The sequence below is a fragment of the Barbus barbus genome (assembly GCF_936440315.1).
Source record: "Barbus barbus genome assembly, chromosome: 33".
Taxonomy (NCBI): domain Eukaryota; kingdom Metazoa; phylum Chordata; class Actinopteri; order Cypriniformes; family Cyprinidae; genus Barbus; species Barbus barbus.
In genome coordinates, this window is record NC_136761.1 from 4,039,662 (window position 1) to 4,052,237 (window position 12,576).

At 37.4% G+C, this 12,576-nt stretch overlaps 1 protein-coding gene across 1 annotated transcript; it reads right to left on the minus strand.

Annotated features, from left to right (window-relative positions):
* Positions 1-4,672: 4,672 nt before the first annotated feature.
* LOC306853226 (intelectin-like) lies at positions 4,673-7,264 on the minus strand. Its single transcript, XM_079390479.1, has 7 exons — positions 7,164-7,264; positions 6,730-6,876; positions 6,084-6,331; positions 5,839-5,997; positions 5,196-5,316; positions 5,001-5,104; positions 4,673-4,902 (listed from the first exon to the last, which is right to left on the minus strand). Exons 1-7 carry the CDS (start codon positions 7,213-7,215, stop codon positions 4,786-4,788), a joined length of 948 nt encoding a protein of 315 aa, XP_079246605.1. The 5' UTR covers positions 7,216-7,264; the 3' UTR covers positions 4,673-4,785.
* Positions 7,265-12,576: the final 5,312 nt, after the last annotated feature.

A 12,576-nucleotide genomic window follows, 5' to 3' on the forward strand; every position in this document is an offset into this window, starting at 1 on the left:
AGAATGAGTGGAATTGTTCCTCAGGGGATCTGATGCGATACTGTAGCTGATGGCTGCAAGGTTACAATTTTATCTCTGATAGAATCGATCTTGGAAGTAAAGTAGTTCATAAAGTCATTACTGCTGTACTCTTGGGGAATGCCAATACCTGTTGATGCTTTATTTTTCATTAATTTAGTGACTGTATTGAATAAATACCGTGGGTTTTGTTTGTTTTCTTCTAGAAGAGACGAAAAGTAATCAGATCTAGCAGTTTTTAATGCTTTTCTGTAGGATAGGGTATTTTCCCGCCAGGCTATACGAAATACCTCTAGTTTTGTTTTCCTCCATCTGCGCTCCATTTTCCAGGCTGCTCTCGTTAAGGTGCGAGTGTACTCATTATACCACGGAGTCAGACTGTTTTCTTTGATCTTCCATAAGCGTAAAGGAGCAACTGTATCTAAAGTGCTAGAAAAGAGAGAGTCCATAGTTTCTGTTACATCATCAAGTTTTTCTGTGCTTTTGGATATGCTGAGGAATTTAGATAAATCAGGAAGATTACTTACAAAGCAGTCTTTTGTGGTAGAAGTGATGGTTCTACCATACTTGTAACAAGGAGTAGAATTGACAGTTTTAGATATATGGAGTTTACACAAGACTAGATAGTGATCTGAGATATCATCGCTTTGCTGCAGAATTTCAACACCACTAACATCAATTCTATGTGACAGTATTAAATCTAGAGTATGATTTCGACAATGAGTAGGTCCTGAAACGTGTTGTCTAACCCAATAGAATTCAGAATGTCTATCAATACTGATCCTAATGCATCTTTTTCATTATCGACATGGATATTAAAATCGCCAACAATGAAGACTTTATCTGCAGCCAGTACTAACTCAGATAGAAAATCAGCAAATTCTTTAATAAAGTCTGTGTGGTGCCTGGTGGCCTGTATACAGTAGCCAGTACAAACATCACAGGGGATTTATCACTAACACGTGTTTCTCTAGATAATGTTATACGCAGCACCATAACTTCAAACGAGTTATACTTGAAGCCTGCCCTCCGAGAAATACTGAGAATATTGTTATAAATTGTAGCAACACCTCCTCCTTTACCTTTTGGACGTGGCTCATTTTTATAGCAGTAATCTTGGGGGGGGTAGACTCATTTAAAGTAATGTATTAATTTAGCCATGTTTCTGTCAAACAGAGCAAATCTAGGTTATGATCATTGATACATTGAGACATTCAAAAACTTGTCCAATTGTCCATAAAACCTATGTTATTCTGCGGGCACCACTTAGTGAAGTGAAAAAGTGAAGTGACATTCAGCCAAGTATGGTGACCCATACTCGGAATTCGTGCTCTGCATTTAACCCATCCAACGTGCACACACACAGCAGTGAACACACACACACACACACACACAGCAGTGAACACACACCCGGAGCAGTGGGCAGCCATTTTATGCTGCGGCGCCCGGGGAGCAGTTGGGGGTCAGGTGCCTTGCTCAAGGGCACCTCAGTCGTGGTATTGAGGGTGGAGAGAGCGCTGGACATTCACTCCCCCCACCTACAATCCCTGCCGGCCGGAGACTCGAACCCGCAACCTTCGGATTACAAGTCCGACTCTCTAACCATTAGGCCACGACTTCCCCAGCCATTGAGTGACGACAGTCTGCTATGAATCGCCACGGTAAGCAGGGAGCGGGCCAGAGCATATTACAGTGTCTGACATCATACTTGCAAGTTCACACACCTCTTTAACATTATTTTTAGTGATCTCCGACTGGCGAAGTCGAACATCATTAGCGCCGACGTGGATAACAATTTTACTGATTTTTTTTCTGAACATGATATTAAAGTATTGCCCATGTATGAGTGAAGTTTTAGAGATGGTTTACTAAAATCACCTTTTTTTGATAAAGGTCTGATCCACGTGTTTAGCAGGGATGGGCAGTATTTCAAATACATGTATTTAAAATACGTATTTGAAATACAAAATACTATTTTGTATTTTAATACCTTTGGGAAAAAATCAAATGTATTTTCTATTTAAATACATTTAATCTTAGTATTTTTGTATTTTCAAAATACATAAAATACTTTTTGCCAATCAACCTCTTTATTAGACTGCTGGTTTCCTGTATCAACTCGCTCAAACATGCCACTTTCATGCTTTTCCTGGGAAAATCTTATTAAAGTCAAAATCGTAGATATTTAAGATATTTAATTTTGAATAAAATGGAGCATCCCATTTGTTGACAACTATACCATAATTCACAGTGCTATCTTTACAGTTAACTTGTTGATGATTCTGGATTTTCAGTTAAATACATGCTGTTTTGCTGTGTATAAATCATACAAAATGCTTGAAATGGTTATTGCACTACTATGTGCATGACTTTAACATTAAAACACAGTGATCTGCTTTTGTGGGGGAAAAAAAACCTGTCTCAGCAGGTAAAAAAAAAAACCCTAGCAAGGGGAGCATAGCATTAGCACTAGTCAGTCTTGTTAGGTTTTTTTTTTTTTGGTTAGATTTTGGTTTTATCAACTAGCTAGTCAAATGTGTTCATTAAACTTTAATCCTTACTGCTTGCTATGGCGATATGACAATATAAATGTCGGCGATGATATAAAGTGTAAATCGATTGAACTTGTTCTATATCGTTTATATATCGTCGTGGTGTGTAAATATATCTGTGGAGCTTTTAGTGGGCAGGAGCTATTGACATGTCAGAGCGATAAATAAACATGGATAAATGAGTAATAAGCAGCTTTCTGTGTGTGTGTGTATCCCAAGACAAAGATAACTATAATGCTAATAATAACGAAAAAAAATTTTTTTAATTGTTCTAAGGGCATACTTGCACTAACTTAACTTTCGCTAACAGACAGATATCACAGGATTATTACAGAGGCAGCTGAGGATAATGGTGGAATTTGCAGCTTTACTCACAAAAAACTACATTACCTGTTCATCAATAAGATGAGAACCAGACCCATTATACATCTAAATGTACTCGAATTAAATTAATTGAAAGTGTGATATCCAAGTAGTTATAAAGATTTTTGCTGTCATAATGATAAAAATAGTGCATACAAAAATAGTACATTAAAGGTGGGGTAAGCTATTTCTGGTAGCCAATGTTGATATTTGAAATCACCAAAACAAACACGCCCCTACCCTTATAGGGTCTCGCCCCTATTTTGATAGCTCTGCCCCACACATACATAGCCTACGAAACCCATGCAATGATTAGTTCTGTGAAACAAAGCAAAACCAATGTTACACCGTGTCTACACTGGATGCGAGTGGCGTGACAAAATAATATAGAAGTCATTACAATCAGTGATGCTGTCTACACTGGATGCTGTGCGGCTCGACAAATCCCTGACAGAAAACTGCTGCAGCGTTCTGTTTATGGCGTGCTGACACAAATTTCAAATGAATTTCAACAGTCGCTTTATCGCATCCAGTGTATGACTTTAGCTGTTGTGACGTGCCGTGTCCGGTGTAGACACGGTGTTACTCACTTATCGAGAAGAAACAAAGCAACCCTGGCGCCGATCGCAGGCCTTCCTCTCCTTGAGTTCTCTCCAGCGCTGGAAAGCTGATCCGATATTTACACGGGTCCTACTTCTCGCCTTTTCATTCTGCAGATGTTTTCCGCTTTTGTTTTTTATCGGCCATCTCTTTCTGTCACTCGGCTCGGCTGTTCACTGAACGCTCTCTCCTCCATATCATGAGTAGACACGCCCCTTAATACAAGTTTGTTTTGGTACTCAGCCCCGACTCAGTTTTGTAATAAGTTTTTGAAAAATTACATACCCCACCTTTAACTGTTCCATGCTGCAGTGTGGTTAGTGGTCACACTATGCCTACCGCACCCGAGCCACCTCTTCAAGCGGGCCAGGGCATGGTTAAACGAACCACACTGGACACAGTACAGAGCAGACACACTTGTGAAATGAACTGCACTTTGGTGGTCAGTCGTGCTCAAGCATGGATCAGATCCCCTAGTGTGAGTACATCCTAAATCTAAGTGAATAAAACATGAATTTATATGAATGATAAAAACATTGACAGCCAGTCGGAATCATTTCTACTTTAAAAAGCTTGAGCATTTAGTGACAGATGACACAACTGCATTGTATACTTAGAATACACTAACATAGTTACCTTTATAATTATTGCTCTTGGTGTAAACAGGCCTTAGTGTTACTTCACTGGATGGCCAATTTCAAATATATTTTGTGTATTTGTATTTAAATACATTTTTCCACACAGTATTTTGTATTTTTATTTTAAATACATTTTGATGTATTTGTGCCCATCTCTGGTGTTTAGCTGCTGCAACTTTTTAGTACATAGCTACTTTTTAATTTCTGTCAATAAAGAACAGTGTTTATAAAATAATGAATTTCCTTAATAATAGTTACAGCATCTATCAGCAGGTTGTCAGCCAAACACTGGAGGATCCCACAGGACATGCCAAAATTACAGCACATTAAAAAGTGGAAATTATTATTTTGATTTTCAAAAGTTTGGCAGTTAAACTGAACTCATCTAACCTAACAACATCCGAACATCTGAACGAATTGCTCATATTTCATTTGAAACTCCTCTTGCACATTTAGTGCTAAAATAGTTGTATTAAAACGTAACTATGGAAGCATATTTTTGCAGAGGTTTATTGATATAAATATTCACATTTGTACATGCCCAGTTCAGCTCAGCATGTGATTTACTGTAAATAACATTGAGAGATGCTCGTGCTGATGTTTGATGTTTGGCATTAACGATAGAAGAGCAGCACGGCAGATTGAGAAAGAGGTTTAGATGCTCGCTCCAGACCGGTGAAGTCTCCACACTGCTGACGATCCGGGAAATATCCTCCTCCACCAATGCAATACTGCAAAACACTCTTACATCAGTCTGATACCTTTGTAATATGATTTGTTTAGACAAAAAAAAAAATCACTGACAGATGCTGAAAAAAGCATGACTTACAAGTTGAGGATTGCATTCAGTAGGTTTAACTCCAGAGCACATGGCCACGGCTGCTTGATCGACTTTAAACACTCTGAAGGCGATGAAGCCGGACTCAAACTCCTCTGAGGTAAACAGAGCAAACATGGTTTGTACCCAGTTTGCATATGCACGTTCTCTACATGAATTTCTTTAATGCAATATATAGTTGTATACTTCCAGCAGACGGTCCATATAAGTTTGCAGTTGAATCTTTGTCTCCAGTATCATACACCACTAGACTGCTGGGTCCCATATCGCTCTTACACTGTCCTGCTCCAAACTTCACGGGGTATTTCTGTTCAAATAGGCATGCAAAATTGCAAAACATTTCATTTTTAATTAAAGTGTTCAATTTAAAGTTTCATTTTTGTGATTTTATCAAAGTAAAACAAACAAAACCTTATTCATTTGTTTTTTGTGAAACAAGATTTGATCGTTAGAATATTTGGTAATACTTAAAGCCTTTATGCATTCTAAAGGTGAAACAATGAATAATAATTATAATGTATTATATAACTGTGGTTACAATTATTCTTGTGATCATACAATGCATTATAAAGTGCATTAAAACTACTTTTATAATGCATTATATATAAAGGCAGTTTGCTGGCATTTTTGCAGTTTCTTGATTTGTGTCATCCAGTCCAACTGTCCACAAGATACTAGTTCATTTCTGGTCAGTGACCAGTGATGTTTTTTTATATATCTCAGTTTATTGAGATTGTAACTATCTGCACTTTTATTAGTATGCACATCCTCTTTAAAGTAGAAGTGCATGTGTGCATGTTACATTTTATGTAAAAGTCATGTGTTTCACCTTGAATAAGTGGTAAAGGTTTCCACCATGCTCTGTGAGGAACTTGCTTTCTGTATGGTAGCGCAGGACAGCAGAAGACGTCCAGTTCTTCAGCTGCTCATTGTTGGGAACATGCCACACTGACACGTCTTGTGCAGAGATGTCGTAGTATCCAGGATTCTGTGGGATATGACAGTATTGGGTCGTCAGATTTAAGGCATTATTATCCTCTCAGTGGTGGGCTGAGGTTTTGTATGGTAATGTACCTTGTAGTCGTCACTAGTAGAGGCCTCCGTGCTGCCGAATGTAACAGTGTTTGCCCATGTTTCATCTCCTTCAGGCAGGTTTTGGTCGTTTCCCTGCTGGCTCGACCAGCGATCACCAAGAGAGCACTTCCCATTGATGTTGTTCTCATGAACACTGGCCACCAGAGTCCAGCCACCGCCGGCTGTGGTCATGTCACAGAAAGTCTGGTAGTATGTACCGCTCTCTGTTGTCAGGATATACATGCCATCTGAGGAGAAACAGAGACCCCAGATTTCACTTTAATAAAGAGAAGAACTTGACTGAAAGTTTGCTAATGTCTTTACATTTTGACATCTTAAATTGAAATAATATTTCACCATATTACTCTTTTTACTGTATAGTTTATCAAATGAATGCAGCCTTGGTGAACATAAAAGACTTCTTTCAAAAACTGAAAAATCTTGATTATTCCAAACTTTTGACCGATAGTGTAATTGTACTTGTCTACAAACCTAATTTCAAGCACTGAAGCACAAGCTTTTCAATGAAAAGGTTTTCAAGATCATAAGAGACATAAATTAAGTGTGTCTAAACATTTGATTAGTGCTGTGTTTCAGAATGGCTTTAAAAATAAAACCTAACTAATGAAACTTCCAGAGTGCTTACCCTGCGAACCGCCGTATTTCTCTTTGATATCCAGGCAGCTGCGAGCGAGGGTCCTCAACCTAGCATGATACTTGCCTAATTCTGGGTTTATGTAGGTGCCATTTATGATAATTGGCTTTGGGGTGACAGCTCCCATAACACTCAGCACTGCAGACAAGACACAGATAAACTGAAACAACTGTCTCTCAGAAATGGCTAGTAAATTTCACAAATAAGTGCAAAGAAATGGCACAAGTATAAAATGTGAATTTTTGAAGTAAAAAGACTGAAATAGTATTTTCTTGTAAATACTTAGCCTATCTTTGATTCATTTGCAACTTCGACATTTAGCAGCTAATCAGCTAATCATGAGTGTTCAAATTAAAATTAGAATTAAATGCAGTTCCACATTTCAGGGGAAAAAAAGAATATCAATATTCATAATCATAGCCCACTTGTGTGCCTTAACTGCAAAAGACACATCAGGAAGAAAATGAAGCGCAGCATGGCTCTGAGCTTTCAGCTGTTCGTTGATGAAGTCTGATGAAGATTTCTCTCTTCTGTTCTGTATCTCTCATCCGAGCTTATATCTGGAGTAAAACTGACTTATTGTGCACCAGTGTGTCAGTGTGTAATTATTAAACATGCAGTCAGCCCAGGGCTGGACTTGAATCAGGGAAATGCCCATTACTGAAACGCCAATACATTATCATGTGCTTTGTTTACTTTTTCAGCAACTTATCAGCGATGTTATGGAACATTACATCCATATTTTTGTTCTCGGCACGTGCTTTCGCCACAACAAATTACGGGAATGTGCATGTATTTGTGAAAGTGATGAATGCAGTGGATTGTGGGTAGCGGGGGTCTGAGCCTCAGGCCAAAAGCAGTGTATTCAATCGATTCTGAACATGTGAAAAATGGTCTTGTGACTTTATACACCCTAATTTCTACACTGAATTGAATGGTAAAAATAAATGGTAACCTAATGGTGACATCTACATAAGTTACTGATCAACCTACATTCATTCATACCAAGAAAATACAATTTTATGGTTTAAATCAGGTAAAAAAAAAAAGCTCTTTAATAGCAACAGTTGCAGGTTACCACTTTTTATACTGTGAATGTTTCTTTCTCATGCTAGCTTTTGCCTTTGTCCTTTATTTAGCTTTTCACCCCTTGCACATGTCCAGTGTGCACAATGATACATTTTTCATCAGAAACAATTAAAGCACCTCCTTCCTCCATGACGAACATGACATTCGCTTGCACAAGTCTTGGAAACACACTGTGCCATAAATGCCCACCAAGTAAACCAGACCAAGGCCAATGTGCACTGAAATGTTACAGTCTGCCCATTGGTTTCAATATGTTTTATTTGAGGCATTTCCCAATTGCTGATAATGACAGTAATGTGCTAAATTCCCCAAAACAGTGTCTTATCATTTCCATTACGTGTTTTGGGGAATTTAACTCATCACAACATTAATAGTTGGGCAATCCCGTTTGTGAAATATTTGGAAATAATTTAAAATTGGCTTATTATTAACTGCAAAAAGAGACTATTTTTGTTATTATTATTTTTCTACCTAGTCTGCTTTGATCACAGAACAATTATTATTCACTGTTTAAAAATGATTACTAATAATTTGACACTCATTTGAACAAAGTACTGTAACTTCTGTATTGACAGTACTGATACACTAACCAGCCATTGCTCTTTCTTTGCATCTTTCTAAAGTGTTTTCACTGAAAGATAAAATGATCCAGTTAAAGTGCACAATTTATTCATGTGCACTGTGAGTTGATTTGATTAAAGTCAGAATCTGATTCTGTATAGTTGATGACAGAGCAGGAGTTTTGCATGTGTTCGAAATATTGTGTTTTCTTCTCTCTTTAATAAACCAGCATAAGCATATTTGCTCTATCTTTTAATTCTGTCTTTGGCGATCACGTCAGCTAGATCCTGCCCTGAAACACACTCCACCTATAAGGATAATTGGAAGTCCTCCTCACTCTTATCTCTGTTTATGGATCAGCCATGGCAGATTTGTCTGAAGGCTCTGTCTTCAGGATGAGGTCCAGATCGTTTTATCAGGTCTGAATCATGTGAGCGGTGGAGTGTTTAAGAGGGTGCTCTTGTCTCGACAGGCTTCTAAACACACAAAGGTGATGTGTTGAGTGTCAGTCTCTCTTCATCCTCCGAGGCGATGTGAAGGTCAGCAACTGGTCAGCAATCTTAGTAATACCACACTTCCCTTTATTATTTCAAGAGTTCGCCTACATAACATAATCTTTGAAAGATGGTAAAGCAGGTTTGGCTCAACTGACAGTATTAAAAAACGTTTTTTGGGCACATGAATGCTCACAGAGCTCACACTGATGATTATAATGAGTGAAGTGAAGGTTTACTGTGCTTATCTGTTGTAAAATAAAATAGTATTGTAAAGCATGGCTTAATCATTTACATTCATTCTTTCATCACAAATGGCAGCCATTGACTTCCATAGTATATTTGCCTTAGTATGAAAGTCAATGGCTACCGTATCTTCTTTTGTGTTCAGCAGAAGTAAGAAACTCTTACAGGTTTGGAACAAGGTACAAAAGGTACAAAAGCTGTCGCTGGGGTGGTAGCTATTCAAAAGATACAAATATACACATATATATGTATAATATAATGTAAATAATACACGCATTTAGGTACTAAAATTTACATTTTTGGTGCTAATATGTACCTTTAGGGGTAAATAAAGGTGTGCCTTTTGAAAAAGTACTGCCCCAGTGACAGCTTTTGTACTTTTTTTCTGAGAGCGTGGAAGGTGAGTAAATGATGACATAATTTTAATTTCTGGGTGAAATATCTTTAAGCCAATTGAAGCTGCATGAGTAAACTGTGACTTTCATTCTTGCTTTAGATTTACTGTTAGATTGTGTCTCTCTTTATCTTCATCTTAATGTTTTCTGTCTTATTTATATATGTGACCCTGGAGCACAAACCAGTCTTAAGTCACTGGGGTATATTTGTAGCAATAGCCAAAAATACATTGTATGGATCAAAATGATCAATTTTCTTTTATGCCAAAAATCATTAGGATATTAAGTAAAGATCATGTTCCATGAAGATATTTAGAAAATGTCCTACCATAAATGTATCAAAGCTTAATTTTTGATTAGTAATATGCATTGCTAAGAACTTCATTTGGACAACTTTAAAGGTGATTTTCTCAATATTTTAATTTTTTTCACCCTCAGATTCCAGATTTTCAAATAGTTGTATCTCAGCTAAATATTGTCCTGTCCTAACAAACCATAAATCAATGGAAACATTATTTATTCAGCTTTCAAATGTATAAATCTCAATTTAAAAAAAATTGACCCTTATGACTGGTTTATTGGTCCAGGGTCACATATAAATGCCCGAGGTTTTCGTGAATGACTGAAGACTCATTCTAGTGTGAAAACACCACTTTCTCTGCCAAAAGTATGAATAAGACAGTAGCATTCTGAAACAAATTACCGACTACTCTATAATCTTTGTTTTTGTGCATCTTGTTTAAAAAAAAAAAAAAATCTGAAACAATGAATGGATATGAAAGAGAGCAAAACAGACCGACTGTAATATCTTTGGTTAAATTAGTGCTTAGCTGTTTAGAAGGCATAAAGAGTCTCTAATGTGCCCTGCAGCCCATATTTCTATTTCAGCCTAATTTAATGCTTTTTTTATCATTCCCCTCTTCTTTCACTCTCAATCTTTCAGTCTCAAAAGGTCTCGCTCCTGTCTTATCTTTATCTCCCTCTGAGATGAGACTTTGTGATATGGTTCGACAGAATTTGGGATTGTTGTTGTATGTCTTTTGTCGCTATATGCTGCGAGACAAAGTACTTGACTGGACAGCTTGTTTGTCAGATGGACATAGTTTATTCAAATATCCATCTGGAGATAAGAGGCTGTCGTCTGTCAGGAATGTGTTGTGAGATTGTTGGGCATTCCTTCCAGCCCTCAGATGAAACACACTGACCTCAAGCCAGTGAAACTTCTGTTTATGTGCGTCTTCACCATTTCCTCTCCGTCTGCTGAAAACATCAACAACAAGCAGCAGAAGTTCATCTCTGCCGGCTGCTTTACTGTGTCACCGTCTATTGTTAAAGCAGTACAATGATGTTTAGATCCCTCATCCTCCTGTGATAAGGGAAGGTGGAGGTAGTGGAAATGGGAAGGGGGAAAACCCGGGCACTGGGGGAGGTCAGTGTGAAACGCACACACAGAGTGTGTCAGGACTGCGGTCTAATTTAATTCACATATGCTGTGTTGAAGAAAACCTCAGCGAAGCAATGTGGCAGCCAGATACAGGATATTCTGGGACTTTTGTTTTTCTGCTTTTCATTTGGAAAACCTCAGAAATAATTGCGTTATATTTTTTGTACACATGCAAGTGTGTGATGCATGAGTGAGGAAGATGTGCTTTGCTAAACTTTTTACTGTTTAGCTTTGATGTTTCTCACCATTTAACTTCATTATTATTGAAAAATATATCCATATTAATGAATCTTATGAAACCTTCCAAGAACATGCCCAGGTCATATTTCACCCCAAAAAACAAAAGTGAAAAAAAAAGAGATTTAGATTTAATCTTTTTAAAAATAAATAAGTTGAATACGATTCATGCACATTTCAAGTCTTAAAACTATAGTTTCTTTTTTTTTTTTTTTTTTTTTTTGCATTAAAACAGATACAGTTTCACTTAATGGTTTAAAATAGGTTTCTTTACATTCTTTTTTTTTTTAATTCAAAGTGAAATATGACGTGAACATGTTCTTCAATTATTTGTGGTGTCTGTTTCTTTTCAAATGAAACAAAATACACACAAAAAAAAATTGCAATCTATATCCTTTGTGAACTGCAGAAAGAAGGTAAAGGGGAGTAAGTTAAAGAAAGCAAATGGAGAGAAAAGAAGTAAGAGAACATGAGTAGACAAACTGATGGTCAGTATTTGTTCCAGATGGAGTTAATTAGAAAATGGAGAGAGGATTATGTGTGAAGGCCAAGCCTGTTTATTTTAGAGGTAGACACCAATCACATGGAGTGACCTCTGACCCCTGAGAAACACATGCACTCTAGCTCTTAGAGAAGGAAAACTCCCTACTGCCCAATTCACAAGCATCAGATCAAACTTAAATGTGCATTTAAGAGTTCAGGCCTCTGATCTCCCACCCGCTGTCTCTGAACAGCACAGGGCTGCAGTAACATGTCACGTCACCTCTCTGTTATCACGCAGCTCTGTGTTATCACTCTGGGAAAAGCTTTTATTGGCTTTCAGGTAATAGGATCATTTGTGTTAGGAGACACCCATGTAAAGGGGAAGTGGGGGTCTGCACTTTTCCCCTTTCACCATCCTCTTTTCATTGACTACAAGCCTTCAATAACATATATTATCCTCTTGCTTGTATAACCAAAACCACTGGGAATAGTTGAAATTATGGTCCCACTTTATATTAAGTGGCCTAAACTACTATGTACTTGCATCAAAAAATAAGTACAATGTACGTATTGTGCTCATATTGTATTGCAAAACACTTCTGCTGCTATTGAGGTGGGATACGGGTAAGGTTAGGGACAGGTTTGGTGGTATGGTTAGGTTTAAGGGTGGGTCAACAGTGTAATTATAAATGTAATTACAGAAATTAATTACAGATGTAATTACATACAGGTGTTTTAAAAATATGAGTACAATGTAAAAACATGTATGTACACAATAAGTGCATTGTACCCAGTGATTAATTTAAATGTAAGTACATAGTAGCTAAGGCCACCTGATATAAAGCGGGACCGAAATTATATATAAACATTTATGTACTGTAAATGCTAA

Excerpts from the sequence above, each read along its gene's own strand:
- LOC306853226 (XM_079390479.1), bottom strand. The coding sequence starts at position 7,215 with ATGCTGCGCTTCATTTTCTTCCTGATGTGTCTTTTGCAGTTAAGGCAC. Across the intron at positions 6,877-7,163 it reads TTTGCAGTTAAGGCACACAA|TGCTGAGTGTTATGGGAGCT; the intron begins GTGGGCTATGAT and ends TCTTGTCTGCAG. Across the intron at positions 5,105-5,195 it reads ATATGGACCGTCTGCTGGAA|AGGAGTTTGAGTCCGGCTTC; the intron begins GTATACAACTAT and ends TGTTTACCTCAG.